The sequence below is a fragment of the Echiichthys vipera genome (genome assembly GCF_963691815.1).
Source record: "Echiichthys vipera genome assembly, chromosome: 18".
Lineage (NCBI taxonomy): Eukaryota > Metazoa > Chordata > Actinopteri > Perciformes > Trachinidae > Echiichthys > Echiichthys vipera.
The window spans coordinates 5,884,527-5,908,493 of record NC_139843.1 but is presented as its reverse complement, the minus strand read 5'-3'; the positions used below and the strand labels follow the sequence as shown (position 1 = coordinate 5,908,493).

At 43.1% G+C, this 23,967-nt stretch overlaps 2 protein-coding genes across 2 annotated transcripts in view; one reads left to right on the top strand and one right to left on the bottom strand.

Annotated features, from left to right (window-relative positions):
• The first annotated feature begins 2,062 nt into the window (after positions 1-2,062).
• g6pc3 (glucose-6-phosphatase catalytic subunit 3) lies at positions 2,063-5,514 on the top strand. The gene is made up of 6 exons (XM_083933115.1): positions 2,063-2,346; positions 3,336-3,442; positions 3,820-3,910; positions 3,987-4,105; positions 4,914-5,055; positions 5,139-5,514. The coding sequence occupies exons 1-6, from the start codon at positions 2,129-2,131 to the stop codon at positions 5,479-5,481; spliced, it is 1,020 nt and encodes a 339-aa protein (XP_083789241.1). The 5' UTR covers positions 2,063-2,128; the 3' UTR covers positions 5,482-5,514.
• A 3,911-nt stretch (positions 5,515-9,425) lies between these two features.
• tanc2b (tetratricopeptide repeat, ankyrin repeat and coiled-coil containing 2b) overlaps positions 9,426-23,967 on the bottom strand; it is a 183,963-nt gene continuing 169,421 nt past the window's right edge. Inside the window, 10 exon segments of the mRNA XM_083933114.1 lie at positions 9,426-11,508; positions 12,331-12,431; positions 12,580-12,726; positions 13,734-13,825; positions 17,369-17,501; positions 17,861-18,036; positions 18,698-18,821; positions 19,019-19,152; positions 21,468-21,561; positions 23,446-23,655. Coding sequence (XP_083789240.1) covers positions 9,429-11,508; positions 12,331-12,431; positions 12,580-12,726; positions 13,734-13,825; positions 17,369-17,501; positions 17,861-18,036; positions 18,698-18,821; positions 19,019-19,152; positions 21,468-21,561; positions 23,446-23,655 — 3,291 coding nt within the window. The 3' untranslated portion in view covers positions 9,426-9,428.

Sequence of the window (23,967 nt, the reverse complement as noted above, 5' to 3'; positions counted from 1 at the left end):
GCCAAACTGTTGTGTTTGTATTATATTTGTTCAAATTGCAAATAAAGAATTTGAAAAAAATGTACGTGTGCTTCCTTGGTATCAACACACAAGACGAGAAATGTAACAATAAACATATAAGAACATTATTTTTAAGATAAAAATAATTTTTCTCCACAAGGAAGGTTTTATTGGCACTGGAAAAGCATGGGTTTACCTCACACATACTGTATTCATAACAAAGTAGAAGAAAAATGTATTCACAAACTATATCCTGTTTACGCCTCATTTTAAAATGGATGGCTGTGGACAGCTCTTGTGTTGAAAGAACTAGAGGTGTATTTCAAGTCAATATCCTCTATATACTACTACTACTACTACTACTACTAATAATAATAATAATAATAGTAATAATAAGAAAGCTACCAAAACTATAAATCTGTGCTCCCACTTTAATATCTTTAATTCAATTTAATTTTCATTGCTCATGTATCCTGGTGTAGCTCACTTTTTTTACTATCATTATTCATTTTTTATCTTTATTTTTGTTTGTATGTATTTATTTTGTTGAACGTAATCTTGTATCATTAAAGTATCTACTAAATGCTTGTATTGAAGATTACATTTTTATATAAATAAACAAATTTTAAAAATTCAATAGGAAGCACAATCTTAGTTTTGATGTCTTTTATTTGTTATATTAATTGTCTTAATATTTGATACCATTATATTTTGCTTTTCTACATGTTTTTTGTATGTATATTTGTTTAAATATCTCTGTATATTTTTATCTCTACTAAAAATAAATGATCTATTGTTGTTTTTTAAATATCTCTAATGAAGGGCAAGTTTAAATAAAATGTACGCTCTGGTCATTTATTCTAATATGACGAATAATAATTACTCTATAAAACATTTAACTTAATCTTTATCTCATTAAATATATACTGAATGCTTTTACTGAAGATAACATTTTTATATCAATAAATAATAAAAAAATAAATAGGAAGCACAATCTTAGTTTTGATGTATTTTGTTATATCAATTGTCTAATATATATATATATATATATATATATTTAAATATTTCTATAAATTTTTATATCTTTTAAAAATAAATGATCTATTGTTGTTTTTTAAATATCTGTAATGAATGCCAAGTTTAAATAAAATGTTTGAAAAAGATGTACGCTGCGCTCTTGACATTTACTCTATTATGACAAATTATAATTACTATTTTAAAAAATTAACTTAATCTTTATCTCATTAAATATCTACTAAATGCTTGTATTGAAGATTACATTTTTATATCAATAAATAATAAAAAATAAATAGGAAGCACAATCTTAATTTTGATTTCTTTTTGTTATATCAATTGTCTAGTATATATATTAATATATTTTAATAATATTTCTGTATATTTTTAAATCTTCTAAAAATAAATGATCTATTGTTGTTTTTTAAATATCTGTAATGAATGCCAAGTTTAAATAAAATGTTTTAAAAAGATGTACGCTGCGCTCTTGACATTTACTCTATTATGACAAATTATAATTACTATTTTAAAAAATTAACTTAATCTTTATCTCATTAAATATCTACTAAATGCTTGTATTGAAGATTACATTTTTATATCAATAAATAATAAAAAATAAATAGGAAGCACAATCTTAATTTTGATTTCTTTTTGTTATATCAATTGTCTAGTATATATATTAATATATTTTAATAATATTTCTGTATATTTTTAAATCTTCTAAAAATAAATGATCTATTGTTGTTTTTTAAATATCTGTAATGAATCCCAAGTTTAAATAAAATGTTTTAAAAAGATGTACGCTGCGATCTGGTCATTTACTCTAATAGGACGAATACTAATTACTCTATTAAACATTTAACTTAATCTTTATCTCTTTAATGATCTACTAAATGCGTGTAGTGAAGATTAAATGTTTACATAATTAAATTAACCGAAGCACAAAGTGGCTTTGTCTCACATTGATGACACCGGAAGTGCTCCCTCTTCCGGTGCCGCGCCGGTACTGCACGCTCCGCTGCAGGGGCACTTCCTGAAACACAGAATATCCAGTCTTGCGGTTTGTCTTTTGCATCCACGTCGAGGTTTATGTGCAGGAGAGGGGGCGCACAACATGGAGGCCGTTCACGCCCAGGGCATCCGGGTGGCTGAGAGGCTGCAGCAGGGGACCATGGGCCAGGAGAAGCTGTGGCTGGTGGTCACCCACATCGGGGACCCCAAAGCAGCCTTCCTGCTCGTCTTTCCCTTCACGTATTTCATCAGCAAACGGGCCGGGGTCGCGGTGCTGTGGGTGGCAGCGGTGACGGAGTGGTTAAACCTGGTGTTTAAATGGTAAGGCATTAAAAAAACAACAACAGTAAAAACAACAAAAAACGGTTTTTAATGTGTAACTTTTTCTCCATTTTGTATCTCTAACGTGTCAGCGTGACGTCATTCAGATGAGTCAGCTAGATGCAAATGCAACTGTTGTGTTTTTTTAAAAAAAAATTTAAATCACAAAAATGAAGTTTTTATTTTATTCTGTTGACGTTGCGACGATTGCAAATGCGGTGCAACGGTGTGTGCTGTCCGTGGTGAAACAGCTACAAGCGGAACCTCTTTTCCTTTTTTTTTTTTTCAACAGAGTTCAATTCAATTCAATTCAATTTTATTTATAGTGCCAAATCATAACAAAAGTTATCTCAGGACACTTTACAGACTAGGTATAGACCACACTCTATGACTTATTTATGATTTACATAGATCCAACATGCATTTTCGCATGGATACAATTAAAATACAAATATCCATAACTTCGGTCACTTATCACAATAGCACATTGATAATAGCTATAATACTTATTCATATATTTTAACAAATAGGTATTGAATAAGAGACAGAAATGCTTTCATGATCCCCAGTGAAAATTTTAAAAATATATATATTTGCTCCATTTTAGAGGTACAGAAAAATTATAAGAACAAACAGAAATAAGAAATATCTGTTCATTCCACCCCAGTATTTAGAAATTTAATATATGGAAAATTTAAAACGTGTGCAGTATATATAGTAACAGTATGAATGTTAATGTGTAAAAATATGTAAGAAAGTATGAGACAAATGTGTGGTTTGCAACTGTTGAGAATGAGCGTAGATGGACACAGACTTAAGGAGATGTTAGAAAGGGAAAGGAGGATTAAATGATTATTTGACAAACACAAGTTTATATCCAGTAGAGAAGACCACCTAAAGTCCTGTAGTCACACACTCTGGTACAGTATGTGGACAGATGTGTACAAATGTATTTCACATCATGTGTTGTGTACTCAAATTCTCCCCAGGATGCTGTTTGGAGAAAGGCCCTTCTGGTGGATCGGTGAATCCCGTCTGTTTGTCCACAAGCAACCCGACGTTCTCCAGTTTCCCTCAACCTGTGAAACCGGCCCGGGTGAGAAGTCCTTAAAAACAACAAAATATGTCATGTCTCAGCCACAGACGGTGCAGTCGGAGCGGTGAAGCTTGGGGCGGCAGTAGCTCAGTACATAGGTGAGCCGTGGACCATGAAGGGAGTGGGGAGAGGTGCCAGTTCATCTCCTGGGCAGTGAACCCCCATCTGCTCGGGGCGCCGATCCATTGGCAGCCCCCTCGCTCTGACATCTCTCCATTAATTGCATGTATATAGGTCCTGTTTGTGCATGTGTGTGTATTTCGGGCCTGAATAATAATTATAATAATAATAACAGAGGGAAAAAATTGAATTTACCTCTTTGGTATTGGGATCAATAAAGGAATAAAGGAGTTCTTCTTCTTCTGTGTGTCTTTCAGGCAGTCCGTCGGGACATGCGATGGTGACGGCAGCAGTGTGGTGGGTCGTGGTGTCCTCGCTGGGGTCGTTCCTGTACTCACGTACGCACAGGTATGCCCGATAAAATGCACAGGTAAAGAAACTGCAGGATATCAGCGCTCATGACTCTGTTTCTCCGTGGCTCCAGCGCGGTGTTATCGGCGGCTCCGTACCTGCTCTACGTGGTGATGCTGGTGGCGGTCGGGGTCTCCAGGATCTTTATCCTCGCACACTTCCCTCACCAGGTCGTCGCCGGCTCCATCACAGGTCTGAATACAGTTTCATGCACAAGCTAGAACACTCGACCTGGATACTTCATTTTACATACAAAAATCCATACATATACTGTATAAAATACATTTCTTACATGTCTGCATGGGTTTTCTCTGGGTTCTTAGTTGATGACTCTAAATTGCCCGTAGGTGTGAGTGTGAGTGGTTGTCTGCCTCTGTTACCTGTGATAGACTGGCGTCCTGTCCAGGGTGTACCCCGCCTCACGCCCGATGTCAGCTGGGATGGGCTCCAGCCCCCCACGACCCTGACAGGGACAAGCGGTTGAAGCTGAATGAATATATTACATAAGAGTCACCTGTGTTTTTCCTTTACATAAATAAACGCCCTTCCACTATAAATTGGTGCCTAAAAATCATAAAAACAAATACAAAAGTTCTAAAGAAATACAGAGAATTGTATTAAAAGTTCCTTTAAAAAACCTGAAAACAACCTCATCTAACAAAATCTTTCAATATTCACAGGAAATAATCTGATTAAAATGTATCCATATATGTTTTCTGCAGTCGTTGCGTTTACTGTTTGGGTTAATTGTGACATTTATCAGTTTTTATGCACTGTGTAGAGTATGAATAATTCAAAAAATATCTCACGTAGCCAGTAGTCACCAGTTTACTCAATGATAGAACCACACGCACGCACGCACACGCGCACAGTGTAAACGTATAGAAACATTTCAGGTGAAAGACTGTGCACTCAGGATATCATCGTATCATAGAGAGGATCTTCCACAGAGGTTAAGGAGGAGCACACAGTATGTTTTTCATTGACTTTGTGTTGTCAGGTTTCATTCTGGGGATTGTTCTGGGCCGCAGAGTGCCAGAAGGCCGCCCCCTGCTGTTCTTCTTCAGCCTCAGCATGGGCCTGCTGCTCAGTACTCTGATGCTGCACGCCGGACTGCAGCAGCTGGGAGTGGACCTCTCCTGGTTCGTCTTCTTATTACCTTCATGTGTATCGATGAGCCTGTCGTGTGTGTGGACTGACTGGACGTCTTCTATCTATTCCTCAGGTCTATTGCTCTGGCTAAGAAATGGTGCAGCCGCGCGGAGTGGATTCGTCTGGATACGGCCCCGTTCTCCTCTCTGACCCGAGACTGCGGGGCCCTCCTGGGTTTGGGGCTGGCCCAGTACTGGAAGCCCGGTGGATGGTCTCTGCCTTGGGCTCCACGGGCTTTGGCTCTCGCCATTTCCTCCATGGGACTGTACCATGTCAACCGCCTGCCACTCCCGGTCCGACCACAAGGACTCTTCTACGGACTCTTCTTTGTGAAATTCGTCATAGTGCCTCAGATTGTCATGGTGCTTGTGCCCGGACTGGTTCACCTGTTCACACAGAAAAAGAAGAATGACTAGAAACGGTTGTTTTCCTCAAGTTAGAGGTGTCTTTCAAGGACTGTAGCCTCCTCCTGGGTTTCTGTAAGCACTTTAAATGGCTATTTTATGTGTTACATGGGTGTGTTAAAGGTTAGTCACTCCGCATTTTTGTTCTCTTACAATTCGACACGCTTCAGTCACTGACTTGAAGTTGTGTTCATGGTCCTTGAGTGTGGGGATTGTGTCAGATTTTTAGTTTAAGGCACATTCGTAGTAACTCTATATACCGCACTAATATTAAGTGTTAATACTTTGTTTTTTGGGGGTTTTTTGGTGGCAAAAATGCAGTTTTGAGCGCATCAAAACATATGATACATGCAAACATACAATCAGATGGGAAAAGATGTACTTAATGAAACGGAGTAAAAGGTTTGGAGCCTACGTACCGATTATTGAGGCTTTCTGGTCTGCAAGAACTTTATAGCAGCTGTTCATTTGAACCAATAAAGGTTAAAAATGGCATTGCACTCCTGTAACAGTGGACAGTTATAAATATTAATGCAGCAGAACCAGAAGTTTCCTCTTCTTTGTATTGACAATCTCAGATGAAGCATTTCAAGGTCAAACTGGCGCCCATAATTCGGTTAAAAGGTCGACACGTGTGACATCCAACGTAACACCACGACTTTAAACGTTAATGTCATTACAGATGCAGTGACTTTGGGAGTTGTAGTGAATTGTACATTATCTCTGTCGACACACTGGTGTTATCTGTCGTTTCGTGGACCAAAGTCGTGCGAATGAAAGGTGTATACTTACAGATATTCAGTAAAACAAATGACTGACATGCGGGGCGCGTTTCACTTGGTAACCATTTATAAATGTTCTTTTTTTTTTTTCTCCAGTACATAGGGTTTGACTGTACAGATTACAATCAAGTTATGGTGAGATTAAAAACACATTCTTTTTTATTGTTTTTAATTAAACTTTTTATCACAGCGATCTGAAAGCTCACATGTACAGACAAGAGAACTCTGCTCAGCAAGCAAATACATTAAAAATCAAAAACTCAAAAAAGAAACCTTTCGCTTTTGTCTGGTGGAAGGGGAAAAATGATAAGGACAGTTCAGGGACAGCAGTCTCCTTATCTTGATCCGAGCGCTTGTAATCACACACCAGAGTCAGAACACACACACACACACACTGCTATACATGTTTCCCGCTCGAGCTCATGGAAAGAATAGAACATGCATCAGACTATTTACAGCAAACTAATATACACAGACAGCTTGAAAGCATACGCCCTCCAACATCCTCAAACTTAGATGTCTTCTTAAATTAAGTATCGTACAGTTTACACCTTCATGTCCCGCAAGGATAAGTTAGGGCGTCTCTCTGGTAGCAGGTGAAAGGGAGAATGAACGGCCCCTCTTTAGATATTCTTTATCAGAGAAAATAAAATGTTACAGACAAATGGTCCGTCATTTCTCTCACATATACAAATAACTTCTTATTATTCCACTTCTCTCCGTCGCCCCAACTCCACACGTGAAGCCTCCGAGCACCGAAACCTCAGTCATACTTTATTTTTCCTATCGTTGCAGTAGATTCACTTCAAGGTGTGTGCAAGACCAGTGGATTCGACCGGCTAATTTAGAGATAGAGGACTCTTAATGGATATTTTTCATGACGCGGAATACTTAAATACGATCGGCCTAGCTTCACGAACAAACCCGAGCCGCACCGAGAGGAATATCTGAGTCAGTATATACAACTTGTGCTAGAAAGTCTATACATCTTCACCGGTTTAAAAACATCGTTTGCTCTTCGTATGGTCACTCGTCACTGCTTTGTAAATCATACGTAATAATAATAATAATAATAGTAGTGTCTATGATAGTCTGGTCGTCGCTGCCGCCCCGATCGCGCGCCCGCCTTCTCCAAGTTCAACAATCGTAACGACAACGTAAGTTAAAATACATAAAGTGCACCCTTAGTTAAGAACTTAACAGGCATTTTTAGTGCAGAAGAGGCGGGATAAAAATGCATCGTGGGTAAAAAGAAAGGAAATAACGCAGGAGAGAGAGGGGGACGTCTGTAACAGTGGTCGTGTATGCATTTGCTTGCTTTAAATCGCTGAGCACTGTCCGTGTTAACCCGTCACTAGCGTATGTACCGCACCGAACACGATCGCCTGCGGAGGAGGGACAGAGGCCAACTTTGATGTGCCACGTGATCAAAACATCCCCTTTTCTGTTCGTCATTGAACAACACACCATTCATTGATTTAATATTCCTGTGGTTCAGAGGTTCAAATGCTTATTTCTCCAACTCAAGGCCAATTAACTTCTTTTTCTTTTTCTTTTTGAAATCTTATGCAGCAATCTGGCCTCAAAGCGAGTTTACTGAATTCTGCAAATCACATTAGTCGCCTCAAAACTCCAGCAACTGATGCTTTGCTATTTTTTGTTTTTTAGAAAATAACAATACATCAGATTTCTGTCTAAATATGAATGAGTACAGGATCCAAATCGAAGGAGACAGAGTATTTGTTAAAGGCGAAATGTGTCTAAACAGCATTCTGAATGAAGTGTTGTGGTGCTGTAGAGAGAATCTGTGTTTGGTACGGATCCTCGTCAAAAGTGTTTTTTCCAATAAAATTGGGAATAACGATGCAAAAAACAGATCATTCCCTCAAATATGGTGAATCTCAATTGCAATATCAGTCAAAAATAATGGCATATCTTCCAGCCTTTGGCCTGGTCCGACATGTCAAGAGAACATTGCAGCCGTGACACTAAATATGACCTAAATATAGAAAATCGGACTTTAAGTATCTGAGACTCAGCAGTGAGGTTAAAAAAAATGATGTAAAACTAAAAAGTTTAGTTGGCTTTTCATTCAGACAAAAGTATTTCGATAGCAGCTTAAAGCTAGACTTTTAAAAAGTGCTCACACACACTTTACGGCAAGATTTCAATCTCTAGTGTTTATAAACTTTTTGATTGGCAGGAAATGTACGGGCCGAACATCCTCAGTTTCTAGCTTCTCCAATGTGAGGATTTGATGTTGCTGTACCTTTTGGTTTTGGACTGTCGGTCGGACAAAAAATGACTTATTTAAAGACGCCTTGTTGGATTACACTGGGCATATTTGACTATTTTCGGACATTTTGCAAAACAAATGGAGAAATAAAACCCTTCTGAGTTGCAGCCTTCAGATCATTGAGGACATATTGCAGCATAGAAATCATATCCTTGCATTAAACCACAACAAAATCCTTTTTATTTTGACACGATAGAGGTCAGTTTATCACTCAAAGTTGGTCCGTGTCCCTCGTTCCTTCCCCTGGTCAGTTTCCAACATCCATACGACTAGCAGTGGGACACGAAGGCAGGGTTAACAGAATACAATTCAAATGCAAACTATGTTTTCTTTCTATGTACAATATATAACTTAATTATAAATATTGTCATTTTTCTCTAAGCACTGAGTTGTTGAGCCATTTTGTATTTTCTGAGCAAATGTACAGTATTGAACATATAATATCGTATTACATAGATTAGAGCCTACTAGCAACCTTGGTTAAGAGCACACTTTGAAAGAACAGAAGATGGATCACAGAGTCCACAAGTAGAGTCCGATGATTAGTACTTTCACTCCCACAGTCCCGCCTGTTGGCGCGTTCACCTGTTTGTGCCTCGCAACGTCCTGGAAGTGCACTGGTCTTTGATAACCTCCTGTTATCCCACCTGTGTGCAGATTATGATAATGAAATAATCGCTTCTCTGTTAGTTATGTTTTCACGATAATGTCTAATACCCTAAGTGCGCTTCGACCGTCTCTGATGAGTTCTTTTTACGGTGAGTTCGTCCATGTCACATACACGAGGGTCAGCGGCGGTGTCCGCCGTCGAGCTAAATAGTTTTCTCCTCTCACTCCCAACTAACAAGACCCAGTCCGACCAACCGGTCGCAGACAGGCCATCACACATTCGACTCCACAAAAGGTCTCTTTGGTTTGATGGGGGAGGTGGGGCCTTGGGTCCGGGAGTCACGCGAGAGCTGGCGGTACATGTTGTCCTGGTAGGCCTGGGCCACGGGCAGAGTCCTCGCCACCTTCACATCTGGGTATGTGGGCACCTGGCTGACCCGCTCCAGGATGTCCCCACTGCCGCGGGAGCCGTTGGCCAGCTTGCCCAGTGAGGGGGGCTGCGTCTGGGTGTAGTAGTCCTCCTCCAGCAGGTGTCCGTTTTGGGCGTTGTTGGTCTTGTTGTAGTAGGCGATGTTGCCCAGCGAGGCGGGGGGACTGTAGGTGGAGCCTTGCTGGACCAGCTGGCCGGGCGAAGTGGGGCTGATGGCAGAGTCCATGGATGTCATGGCCCTGGACCGTGAGGGCTGATGCAGGTACTGCTGAGTTCGCGCTGTCTTGTCTATGATGCCCATGAAGGGCGTGTTCCGAGAGCGGGTGGCCTCGCCCGGATACAGCCCCCCGCCGCCCTGGGAGGGGGAGATGGGAGAGATGTCGTCACAGCTTCGCTCGTACGTGGCTTGCAGGGGGATCTCCATCTGCTGAATCGAAGAGGAAGGCCTGAAACCCGGCGCTAAATTGGAGGTGGATCCAGTTGAGATGTTGTTGCTGGAGGGGGAGAATCGAAGACCTACGCTCTGAGAATGGATGAGAGGCCTGGGGGTGGGCACGTGCTGCTTCAACTCAGTAGTATTGGCACTGACGGGGCGCCTCACCATGTGGGGGATCTCAGGAGAGCCTAGCTGACAGGGGGGCATGGCGTTGGCTCGCTCCAGCACATGTTCAGAGACTGGGTAGTAGGCGGCTGACTGGCTGCGACTTATCTGAGGTGTCTGGCTGTAACGGATGCCCCCCGGGCCCCCGCTGCTGGCGCGGTAGGCAGAGGAGGGGCGCTGGGGTAGCTCATCTTTCAACAGGCCGGACTCCATAACCCCTCCTCGGCCGCCGTGCTGACAGAGGGCCCCAGAGCTGAGGCTGGCCTGAACCTGGGGCATGGACCGTCCATCCAGGGAGGGCTGGTACACCAGCCGGCTCTCAACGTCCACTGACCCCCCCTGATAGCGACCGCCCATGGAGTGGCCCATCTGGCCACTGTAGAGGCTGTTGCCCATCACATTGCTGGGCTGGTTTGTGCGGACTATTTGGGCTATAGAAGGCTGAAGACGAAGGCCTTGAGCTTGGTGGTGCTGGGAGGACAGAGACTGCTGAGAGCTCAGCTGGAATGAACGCTGGCTGCTCATCTTAGAGAGGGGAGATTTGGGTCGGCCGGGGAGCTGCTCTGTCTGGTAGCGCACCGGCGACCCGGACTGGGACCTGTACAGACAAACACTCTCTACTGGCGGACTGGCTCTGTACTGAGCAGCCCGACGTAAAGGGGAAGGCGGTGGGCTCTGGTGATCCATCCCCTGACCCCCAGAACCCATAGAAGGCTGGCTGAAGCCGTAGGACGACTGGTGCACTGGGGAGGTATGAGGCGGGCTGTGTCGGTAGTGGTTCTGATGTGTCGGGGAGAGCGAGGGCGACGTGGGCTGGTATGACCCGCGAGTCGGAGAGGACATGGAGGAGGAGGTGGGGTGATATTCGTAGGGCTGGCCCATGGGTGAACCTCCAGTTAAGTAGATCTGATCTGGATGAGTGGGGGAGAGCGGCGGGCTGTGAATGATGGGGAGGCTGGAAGGATTGCTGTGAGACTCGGGCGGGGGCAGACCTGCAGACATGGCCTCCAGCTCCTGTTCCAGGTAGTCCTCGTCCTCGAACAGGTCCTGGACGGGCTCCATGTCCTCCAGACGGGGCTCTGGGGGAGGGGGAAGAGGCATGGACAAGGACAGGGACAGGGACTCCTCGTCTTCTGGGGGAGGCGTAGGAGGAGGGGAGGGAGGAGGCTCCAGCTCCAGGTCCTGCTGCTGCTGCTGGTGCTCCTCCAGGCTGAGCTGGTGATACTCCTCCTCCACCCTCTGGAGCAGCCGCTGGATCTCTCGGTTGTTGGGGCACTGCCTCATGGCTTCATTCAGGTCCTCTAAGGCTTCAGGAAATTGTCTGGAAATAAAAGAGATGGTTCATTTTGGGGGGTAAAGTCATTCATCCAAACTAACTCACCATTGATGAGACGTCCAGAACTCAGATAAAATAGTCACAATGTAGCTGCAGAGGAGACTTTAAATGTATATCACAGAGTATTTTAAGAGCTTCTTAAGACTTTTTTAAAATGCCGCTAAGAATTCAATTTAGGACCAATTTACCTATAACGAAAATTGAAGAAAAATTAGGGATTAGAGACAATTTTGCAAAACATAATTAAAAACTGTGGTGGAGATGAGGGGAGACAAACATCTCATCTCATCTCATTTCATCTTCAGCCTCTTATCCGGGGTCGGGTCGCGGGGGCAGCAGCTTTAGCAGGGGACCCCAAACTTCCCTTTCCCGGGCCACATTAACCAGCTCTAACTGGGGGATCCTGAGGTGTTCCCAGGCCAGTGTGGAGATCTAATCTCTCCACCTAGTCCTGGGTCTTCCCCGAGGCCTCCTCCCAAACAAGGGGGGACAAATCTGAGTGTTGTTGGTTCCACTATTTGTGTGATTTTAACGTGAGAGACAAAAAAAAATACAAAATAACCCCTTTTTTGAGATTTTACAATGCAACGTCGCAATACGATCCCTAAAATCCCCCTTCCCATGTCTTTTTAAAAGCCTTTTTTAGATTTTTGAAAGACAGAATCAAGACATTTTAATCCCAATTAAGGCCTTATATTTAGATGAGTTCATTCAATGCCTTCAAAGACTTCTCGAGCATCGACAGGAACCCCGATGGTTTCACATCTTTAATTGATCATGGTGTGCAGAGAGATGAAAGGAGCGTACCTGCTGCTACGCTTGGCGCGTGCTCTGGCATAGTACGCCTCGTATGATTTTGGTTTCAGTTCAAGAGCCTTAGTAGCAAATTCCTCAGCCATCCCAAAGTCCTGCAGAGATACACAGAGAACAGCACCAACGCATCAAGACACAGGCACATATAATACATTATATGCAGCATAATGCTTATTTCATGTGATAAATATCTCAAAAGTGAATCTAAAATAAGTCGTTCGTGTCGGTCCTCTGCAGACTTACGTTCATTTTCCTCCGACATCGGGACAGGTTGAGGAAGAGCGATACTTTGAGTTCCCTGAACGTCTTGAGGTCCTCGCTGAAGCCTTCGCGCGGAAACTTTTTGAGGGCATACTGATAACGCTGCGCTGCCTCCTTCACCTTCCCCTTCTGTCGGACAAGAGAGAAGGAAGTGTGGTTGTTCATCCATTCACAGTGAAAGAAGGAGCGAATGTGAAAACCACGACAATATAAACCAGAGCGAGACATAAAGACACATTTATCAAAACATTTGTTCATAGTTTGAGGTCACTCTTTGAGATCTTGTGTTCTCTGCAGGTGAAAGTCTTACATCCATTTGGTTATTTACTATAAAATACTATAATAAGAATAATAATATAGGATCAATACACAGTCCTTTGCTGAGAAAGTTATATATAAATGATACGTATGTGGTATAATATCAGTATATTTTTATATTTCTATGTATTTATATCAAATTTAAAGATGTTATTTGTTACGCCGGTTTCACTGGGAGGCTCCGTTAAAGACAAACAGTAAATAGGAAATAAATAAGACATAGATAAATAAAATAGAATAAAATACAGTAACAAAATAACAAACTAAATAACATCCAAATTCAATTCTAATGAACTTTGTTAAAAAAACAAGAAAAATAAAATTTTTATTATTATTAAAACATTATAAGGGAAATACTAATAAAATATTATAAAATGCATATAAATAATTTATAATAAAAAGAAAATATAAGAAGCAAAACGAATCTTCAAAGAAAAATAAATAAATAGCAAACATAAAAATACAAAATATAATATAATAATTAAATAAACTAAATAAAACAATTAATACAATTCTAAATAAAATAAAAATATATATAATAATTAAATAAACTAAATAAAACAATAAATACAATTCTAAAAATATATAATAATAATAATAATAATAATTAAACTAAATAAAACAATAAATGCAATTCTAAAAATATATATAATAATAATTATAACAAAAATATAAAATAATAATATAAATAGAAGACACTATTTAAATACACAACTTACAAACATGTATAATAAAAGAGCAATAAAAATGTACAGTACATAATATTTAAATGTCAACCAATGAAATGTGAGCTCCAGAGTGCCGGGGCGCTCTCTGACCTTGTAGTAGCTGTCCCCCTCCTCGATGAGTTTGCTGAGTAAGATGATCATGATGTCGGGTTTGGAGGTGGCCATGGCCCATGTGGCTGGACCTGGGTAACACAGGGAGGAGCAGATGAAAACAGAAACACAGTGAGAAGGACACACAGCAAGAACCAGAGGAGGAGGAGGAGGAAGGAAGGAGCGACTGGGGGGTTACACTACACACAACAATTAGAACAGGGGTGAGGACAACAGCAAAAATGGGGAATGGAGGAGAGAAGACAGGCAATCCACCGCAGAGAAAGGATTAATCTGCTCTGACACCTCGAGAACACCGGGACCTGGTTATGGGACGTCAGACCTGGGTCAAATACTATTTGCCAATAATCAAGAGTGGTTTTGTTTTTGTTTTTTTGTTTGTTTTGACCCTGCTGGGACTAGAGTTTGACAAATCAGGGTGCAGCATTTTGCACAGTTGTGAGACGATTGATTGATTGAACTGTAGCAATTATCTGCAAATATGTTTTGGCCCAGGCAAACCCAGAGTAGACGGAGAAGAGAAAACTCAGAACAAACGCTGTCGTTTCTTTTTTATTGAGACACATTTTCTGTCTTGTCAAGAAGTGCAGATGTACAGTGATCCTTGGTACCGCCGACTGCCTCAGGGATGTGACGGAGAATATCATAATCACGATTATGTTTGGATTTATTGAATTTAAAAATAGATATACATATATATTTATTTTCAAAGGAACAAATTTGATAGATTAAAAAAACATGACGGCAAAATAAAGATACATTTAGATAAATAATATAAAATAAATGAATAGACTAGATACGCTAGTTAACTTCCACAGCCTACTGAAACTTCTGAGAGCGTACCACTGTAAAAAGAATAATTAAAAATATATAATATATAGTATATAGCATAATAGCATAGTAGTATGCCCAGGGCCCAACAGTACGTTTTTAAGGTGGTTGCCAGGTTGGCATGTTTTAGATCTGGTTGGTCATCTTATGTTTCTATCACCTTAGCTGTGCTTGTTTCTAATATGCTGCTGTATTAACTGCCATAACATACAAGTCATATTCACATTACTATAGATATTATTATAGTTACTGGAAGTGTGTCTGTCTCTGTCTTTGTCTCTCTCTGTCCATCTGTCCGTCTTTTCTCTCTCTCTCCCTCCTTCTCTTCCTCTCTCCGGTGCAGACAGATGTCCGTCCTCCACAGAGCTGGGTCTGTCTGACGTTCCTGTCTGTTATAGTGAAGGTTTTCGTTGCCACCGTACTCTACGGGGGAATTGTTGGGTCTATGTAAATCATAAATAAGTCATAGAGTGTGGTCTTTACCTACTCTGTAAAGTGTCCTGAGATAACTTTTGTTATGATTTGACACTATAAATAAAATTGAATTGAATTGAATTGAGTAATCGAGAGAGTGTGCAGTTATACATCAGCCTAATAATGAATGTGTGACATAACCTTCACCGTCTAAAACAGACGCCTGTGTGCACGCGCAGCCTTCTCTGGTCCTGGATCTGATTTCCAACAGCAGTGTTTAAATACATAACAGATTTAAAAGATTGATTTATTATGGAGTGCACATTTTGCTGTTGGCTGTCTCTATTTTATGTTTATAAATGCTTGACATTGATGCCAACCAAAAGGGCTATAATTGGTTGTTAAAATCTCAAAATGGTTGCCAATGGCAACCTGGAAACTGCTACTGTCGAGCCCTGAGTCTAAAACGTCATAAATGTGTCAGAGTATGTCAGGAATCTTTAAAAATAAAAAAGTCAACGCGAGACAAAACGAGAGCACCATTGTGAAACAAAATGCCAAATAATGATTTCATCTCGATTATGTTGTTTTCTTAAGTGTTGAAAGCCAGAATAGCAACTGAAAATAGAATTTAATTTAATTACAAATTAAAAAAGAAAAGAGAAAAATAAAACTTTGAATCCCTGCAGACTGTGACTGACTTCACTGAAACTGATGTGGCTTTCCTGTATCTGCGCAACAGCAGTCCTTGACACATGAACACACACCACAGAGATGAACAGGACGGGGATCTTGCACAAGGAGACACAGGGCAGGTTACGAGAAACAAAAGAGGCAGGCAGGAGGGATATATAGTGGAGCTCTGCAGGCGTTAGCTGTCCTCTGAGCTGGAGGTGGTAGTAGTGCTTGTGGTGGTGGTGGTGGTGGTGGTGGTGAGGGAGGGAATGCTGCTGACTGGCCTAGCTGACACTGAGGAAACGTCTGGAAGATGAACGATGCACAGTACAGTGGTTTATCACCTCAGTCTGTGGTGGCGGTGGTGCAGAGGAATTACAAAGGCATGCATTTCCTGCTAAATCAGGACCACGCAAAGAGCTACTGAGGGCTTCCGTCATGCATCTGTGGGATGGAAGGTCAACACCTCGATACGACGTCACAGGCCGGAGGCCGGGCATGCTTGTCATTAACCACTTGTTGTTGTTGTTAGCGTCTACCTCTAGGCAATCCCGACTGCATCACTGTCAGTGCTAATACCTTTTGCATGTTATTATTTGTCAGTTTGAGAAGCTAAGCTTGGCCTGCCGACACTTAGGACGACACAGACAACACAGAGAGAGGAGATAGAGCTGTCAAAATGCCTGGTGGGGTGAGAAGTCGACAGCCTTGGCTTTACCTCGGGGCCGACTGGGCAGCGTCTGACATCCTGGGGCCGGAGAGAGAGGCGGGGGATAGGGGCAAGAGGTGGGGGTATAGGGGAAAGGAGGAGGAGGAGGAGGAAGGAGGAGGAGGAGGAGGAAGGAGGAGGAAGGAGGTCATGAGCGAAGGAAGGAGTGGAAGTAGGAGGGCGGAGCGAGGGGGGGGGGGTGATTGCCAGAGAAAACAGATAGAAACAGCGAGAAGGTGAAAGAGAAAGAGAGGTGATGGGCGGTGGTGGTGGTGGTGGAGGAGGAGGAGAAGTGAGAAAAGGAACACAAAAAAAGCAGCAGTGAGAAGCGGATATAAGTGCCTCGGCAAAAAAAGGGAAAGGAAGAGAAAAGGAAACATACTGAAAAGAAACATCGCACAAGCGCTAATAACAACCTGTCTCCGAGCAACCGCAGAGGAACAGAGAGAGGATGTGATTGAGAGAGAGAAACAGGGAGACAAACAGACGGAGAGAGAGAGAGAGAGAGAGAGAGAGAGAGAGAGAGAGAGAGAGGGAGAGAGAGAGAGAGAGAGAGAACACAACACAGCAGCAACAGTAGTACAATAAAAAAGAAACACATCGGAGCCATAAATAGCTGAGGAGAAGCAGCATGATGCGGCAGTGAGGGGGCGGATGACATACAGTAGCAGGAAGTGGTTAAAGCTACATGGAGACACAAACCTGAATCCATGGCTCACTGCAGTAAAATGCTCTATCACGGCCGGCAGGAAGCGTGTACTTAAAAAGAAAGAGCGCTTCTTTTTTCCCCTTTTCATGCAGCTCATGCTTGAACTTCAATGCGTGACCTTTTTAAAACCACAATACAATCGCAAATTGTATCTCAATTCACGGCAGGCAAATAACCTTTTAGCGTAGCGCTACGGGGACAACGATGCAGCGTTTACGAGAGGTGCTTTGTGGAGCTAAACGGCCGGCTCTTTACCCTGTCAAACCTGCCTCTTACCTATCTTGGCTCCTTTCTTGAGCAGGGCGACCACCACCGACGTGTTCCTGCAGCCCACCGCCCTGTCGAGGGGACGCATCCCGCTGTAGTCTACGTGCTCTATCATGGCCCCGTGGTCGACCAAGAACTGGACCTGACGGGACAGAGAAATGCGGAGTGAATAGCTGAGGCTTTTGAAAGAATAATTATACGTTGTTCGCGTGCCGCATCCCAAAACTGTCGCTGTGAATTACTCTCATCTGCTCCAGACATCACTGAATATTCCTTCTTTATTATATTAAGAGAAAAGCAGCATTTCACTTCTACACTTGGCGTCCACACCACTCTGTGTTTCCCAGCCCCTAAAAAGAATAATAATGAAATCGCTGCCGACCTCGTCGCAGCCCCAATTTAAGGTGAATTTATGTCAAACTCTACAGTGAAGGTCAAACGTCCGGTTAAAGCAGTCTTTCCGAGCGAAGCGGGGACTTTACGCTTTATTTACGCCCTTACCACTTCAGAGTCGCCATAGAAGGCGGCCAGGTCGAGGGGCGTGCGTCCGTTCTTGTCTGCGTGGTCGGTGGCGGCGCCGCTCTCCACCAGGCAGCGGACGACTGCTAAATGCCCTTTCAGACAGGCCCAGCTCAGAGCGGTCAGACCCTCCTTGTCCATCAGAGACAGAGAGGCTCCTGGGAAGAGAGACACAGCCACTCTGAATTATTTTCAGAACCAACCGCTTAATGGATTTTTCAAAATCTACTGATTTCATTTGGCTGTAATTATTGTAAACACAATTTCAAGACTGCAATTACACTCAGTTTCATTAGTGGATGTGGTTTTTTTCTATGACGGACTTTAGTCTCCACAGAAGCCGTTTCATTGTAGTGGGACCGTTTGTTGAAACTTGTATGAAATGAGCTGTTGTGACTTCCCGAATAATCACAGCCTCGTGAAACTTTACGACCACAAACTAAAGACCTGAGGCTTTCTGAGGACATGTGGCTTTCCTATGTGTATTGACAATGAGGGGGGCAATAAGGGCAGTTTACACAGCAGACGTGCCGCCATTGAACAGCAGAGACATACAATTCTTGCAGAAATCTCAAAACGTTAAAAGTTTTTGATCCCAAATCACAGCATAGATTTTTCTTTGGTGTTCTATAAGGTATTGGTGTCTTAATGTGGGATTTTGGATGTTTATTACAGATTTCTGATGAGAAAAGCTGCATCTCAAATGAATCTGCAGGTTCCCAGCTTTCAGATGATGCATGTGGCATCTACTGTTGACCCTTTGTCCAGCCTGAACATCCCCTGTCCCCCGCCCCTCATCTCATTTATAGCGCACGTTACCTTGAGCAAGTAAAAACTCGACCGTCCCCAGGTGTCCCTCTGAGGCGGCCATCATTAGAGGAGTGCGACCCTGCTTGTCGGCCAGGTTGACATCCGCGCCGTGTGTGAGGAGCAGGTCCACGATCTGAAATCACCCATGACAGACACTCATGTCATTATACGACATCGACTGGAGCGTGCGATGAAGAAACTACAGTCAAACTGTTTCTGGAGTGTAATAGCCAAGACTTCATGGCCTTTTGGAGTAAGCTGGAGGAAGCAAAACGCATTCTTGGTGTCCACTCAAATGCATTCAAGAAGGTGCCTTCGGTGGCCACTCACCTGCCAGTGTCCCTGTCGGACGGCGCTGAACAGCGGGACGATGCCTCGCCTGTTGGGTTGGGCCACGGCCGCCCCCTGCTCCAGTAACAGACGACAGACCTCCAGCTTCCCCCGACCAGAGGCTGCAGTCAGAGCTGCACGCACAAACACACAACCGATCAGGGATGAGATGAGGAGAAGTTGGGTAAATGTGCTGGATAGAAATCGATTCTTTCGAGCGCCTTCATGCCTGAGTTTTACACATTTCATTTTTGTTGGAAGAGCTAGGGGTTACCTATTAAGTATTTATTAAATCTGAATCATTTGGACATCTGGAGGCAGTGGAAACAAGCTAAAGGTATATGAAGACAACATCCACCTTTAAGATGACATGGAAAACTTATTGATCCATGCAGCAGTTAAGGAGCGACATTAGCGTTCATCTGGAGTCATCTTTGTGTCCACCTGATGAATAATGAATGATGGAAGTCAAATATCAACTCCTGAGGAAAATATCTGGCTTCATAGCAGCTAAATGCTCCGCTATGTTCACCGGCGAGACACTAACTGTGTCTGAGCAGCTTCAGCGGGTGTTTTAGAGCTTTTTCGCCTCCCGAGAGCAGCGAGAGCAGAACCAGAGCAGCAAAGTTATGGGCCCGACAGCCAAACGGTGAACTATAAAGCTCCGTAAAAAGCTGACGGGAGCTGCAGATGCGGGGTGATAATTTTCTGTGAGTTCACACACTAATACATGTCATTATAAAAAAAAACATCAGTTATCGCCAATAAAAATCTATGACCCGCGGGAAATCACAGCATTTTTATGGGATTCGCTTTAAAGAGGAGCGAGAAAAAGACAGAAACCCCAAGAGCTTTGCAAAGACATCTTCTCAAATAAAATCATTATAATTGGAATAATTTAAACAGAGTGAACAAATCTCTTTTAAGCAGAGGGGCGGCAGCTCCAAAGCGCATGACCCCGCTTTCAACCACAGCTCAACTTTCATTTATAAACAATAAAAACTCTGATGATGATGTAGCAGCAGATAGCTTTAATATATGCACATAATATAAACATTCATTTTTTCTTTAAATAATTATGACCAAGATACTAAGCAGGACGTTTTATGCTCAGTGATCTCGGGTGTCATTGTGCTAACGTGTCTCTTCCTCGCTCCTGAACTGCTCCCAGCGAGGACGGAGGAGTCGGAGCCCCCTCCACGTATGAAAAATACACATTCAAACAACATAACTGTCACTGCCCCACATACTTCCATGCGTCCTTTACGTTGGCATGGATGTGAAGCGATACATCCACTAGAGGGCAGCGCAGTCTAACGTTTCTGACGATGACAAACATGGCGACGATGGAGGATGTCGTAACGATGAACCTCTGGAGAAATCTCATCTGCGGGCCGTTAAATAAATCATAGATATCAAAATGTATACATCGCTGTTCAATAAAGTCATTTTTAAACATGTCTCCTCGTGTCCTGTGGTGGTTTCTCGCTTAAATTGGCAACACTGCCCCCACAGTTTCCAGCGGTACTGCTCTGTTTCACAGTACGGACAAGAAAGCTTCTTCTGTATCCGCATGCATATCTGATTTTGAGCATAAATACGTTTTGCTCAGGTGTATTTGTCGTGTGGCGGTGTGGCATTCAAACTTGCTTAAAGACTGTGTTTCCTCACTAAGCACCCGGTGTTTCTAATGTGGACTTTGTTACTTGTCGGCCAACAAATACACTGATAGTGATGTATGTTTAGCTCTAGTTTAAACCTATTTATTCTTTGCTGGAAGACATTTTTCAGAGTTCAGTGGGTATATCTGTACATGCGCACTCTCCCTCTGGCAGTTCAAAGAATAATGTATTTTCAGTTGACCTATCCCCCAACACTGGGATTAAAAATCATCTTCCAGAACCACCGTTATTCTCTGATCTCTTATAAACAATGAAACCCCGGCTGTGTGACTACAAGGCTTCAACAACTGACAGCGACAGTGCAGCGGGGGGACGGGGGGGCTCCCAGGCGGTCTCATAGCCTTAGGTTAAAATGATTCATTACATTCCTCAACACCCTGCCACAGGGCAATCAGACTCGTCATTTCTGAGCACCCTGGAGCGCACTCATCCCCCTCTCCCCACACCCACCCTCCTCCTCCTCCTCCTCCTCTGGGTGAGCCCAGCCCTGTCTGTGCTCCAATGACACCACTGCACTGCCATCAGCATCTGACGCAGCAGCAGTAGCAGCAGCAAAGGCGGCGAGCGGACACACAAGATCTCTCATATCCGCACTGCAGCGCTCCGCCTCACAGCGCCACACAGGGAAAAAACACTAAAACATTTCATACATCCTTAAAAAAACATCAAATTGTATAAAAACTACCGTTTATTTCTCACATGAGACATTCTCAGGCAACTGTCTGGGTTTTAATGTCGCAATGTCTGTCTCAAGAAGGTATTCCCACCTGTCTCCCCCCACAGGGTGTCGAAGTTATTGATTTGAGCCCGCTCCACCTCCTCTTCATCTTTCTCCGGCAGGTCCAGCAGGTAGGACACAATCTGATGGGCGAGGGGATAAGAGGCGAGATGACAGAGATTAATGTCCAAGTTTACTTTAAACGGATGCACTTGCAACCCTCAACTGATCTACACATTACCCGGAGGAGCTGTGTGTGTGAGAACGCAAATGTCAGGATCAGTTGGACCAGACATCACACAGACTTTACCCTCCCCAGCTCCCTGGAACAAAGTCTGAATAATGTCCGATTGAAGTGTGAATAAAGCCGCTTGTTGTGTGTTGGTGACGGTTCTATCATCAGGGGCGACTGTGGCTCAGTGGTAGAGTGCGTTGACCTCCATGCGAGAGATCGGAGATTCGATCCCCAGCTCCCCCGGGCTGCATGTCAAAGTGTCCTTGAGCAAGACACTGAACCCGGATTGCTCCCCGTGCTGCGCATGGGTGTGTAAATGTAGTGTGAATGGTTAGATTAGATGTCCACTGCCATCTGTGGCTGTCCTCCACAGAGCTAGGTCTGTCTGATGTTCCTGTCTGTTAGAGGGAAGGTTTTCGTGGCCACCGTACTCTACCGGGGAATTGATGGGTCTATGTAAATCATAAACAAGTCATAGATTGTGGTTTTTAACTAGTTTGTAAAGTGTCCTGAGATAACTTTTGTTATGATTTGGCACTGTAAATAAAATTGAATTGGATCTGTTTGGATGTCTGTGTGAAAGTGAATGTCTATATAAGTACAAGTCCATTTACCATCATGTGGCTTGCACAGAACTAGAAGTAAACGAAAATCCAAGGGTAATTTACACAAAGATGCCAACGAAAATAAACCGGAGGGACAATGACGACTTCTGTTGGTAAGGGCCGACGCCGAAACTGTCAGACCAATTCAAGAAACGGCGAGTTGCTTATGACCAAATTGAGAAGCGGCTGTGTGACATTTGCGTCCTCCTGCACACTCTGCACAGTCACCACCCCTACACTGGAACCAAAGTCTTTCCAGTGAATGAGTCATCTGACACGGACACGTCTCCTGTTGGGTGCTGCATGTGTGATAGAGAACTTGTCATGAGTTCATTTGAGAAACTGCCTCACATAGAAATACAACACACACTCATAAATACACTTCATGACTCTAACTTCAATTTAAATGTCATCATATTTAATGTAATCCGATCTAAAAGGCTGAAGTTTAGATGATCGACAGCTACATCGACCATCAGACCTCAGTCAATCAGCTGTTGGAACAAAATGATCATTTCTTTAGCATTTTTAAAGGATCATTTACACATGGCCTCCTCTGCTTTAATTTACCCTTTACATCTCTATATCCCTCCTAACGTCTCATCCCTTCCCTTCCGCCGTGCTCTCACTCCTCCCCCTGCCTCCTTCGCTCTTTCTCAAATTCTCAAATGCCTTATTGCATTTTTAAAGTGCTTTCCCTCTTAACCTGTTACACAAAGTGCTTCCCCATCTGGGGCGGTCTCTCCTGGCACTCTGAACATTTAGTCACGGGCGTGTTTGTGAAAAACAAAACATGACACAATGCAATATTTACAGCGTCGCTGAGAAAAGTAGCCCCACGCTTCTCTGCAATGAGCTGAAAGTATTATGACACGAAGAGTTAAAGCAGCTGGAGGCGTGCAACAGTCCTAGTGCTTTCTGATTCTTCTTGGATCTCCTTCTTCTTCCTGTGAACAGGACTTTGGTGGCTGCTCTGGTATTAATACTTCATATACTGCATTACTGGATACAGCATATTTGAATAAAAACCTTGTGATGCACAAAGCCACAGATGATCCTAATGAGTAAAGCCTGCATTTTAATGTTCATCTTCTTCAAAACTGAGCAACATCTAACTTCACTAATGTAGAATTTTAGAACAGAAGATTAAATATCAATCTTAGTTTAAAGAAAATGCACGCCCGTACCTCTGTGTATCCCATACTGGCTGCAGCGATGAGCGCCTGCTGGACTGCGTGGCTCTTGGTGAAGGCCGCCTGTTGTTGGCTCTGTGGTGACTGCTGCTGCTGCAGCCCCATGCACCAGTCACACTGGATGAGGAACTTCACCACCTCCATGTGGCCTCTCAGGGCTGCATGGACCAGAGCGCACTGGCCGTTCTTATCCAGGTGATCCACCTGTTTACAGGACGAGGATTCGATCAGGAAAACTCATCTATCTGCCATAGAAGTGATCCGTAGAGAGACACAGTCCCTCCCCTTTCATGTTCACCACGGGACCTTATTACGGTCAAAATATATACGGTAGTGAACAAGACCATTGTTTGATCACACACATAATGTTGGTGAATTCAAAAGATAATTTTGCAAGTCAAGAAAGTCACAGTTTGTTGCGGTATCACTTGTGTTTTGTGTGAAATGGTTCAGTGAACTACATCCCTCCCCTGCCCAGCTCATGTTTCATTGGCAGGTACTACCGGCCCCTCTCCC

Excerpts from the sequence above, each read along its gene's own strand:
- g6pc3 (XM_083933115.1), top strand. The coding sequence starts at position 2,129 with ATGGAGGCCGTTCACGCCCAGGGCATCCGGGTGGCTGAGAGGCTGCAG. Across the intron at positions 3,443-3,819 it reads AACCTGTGAAACCGGCCCGG|GCAGTCCGTCGGGACATGCG; the intron begins GTGAGAAGTCCT and ends TGTGTCTTTCAG. Across the intron at positions 4,106-4,913 it reads CGTCGCCGGCTCCATCACAG|GTTTCATTCTGGGGATTGTT; the intron begins GTCTGAATACAG and ends TTGTGTTGTCAG.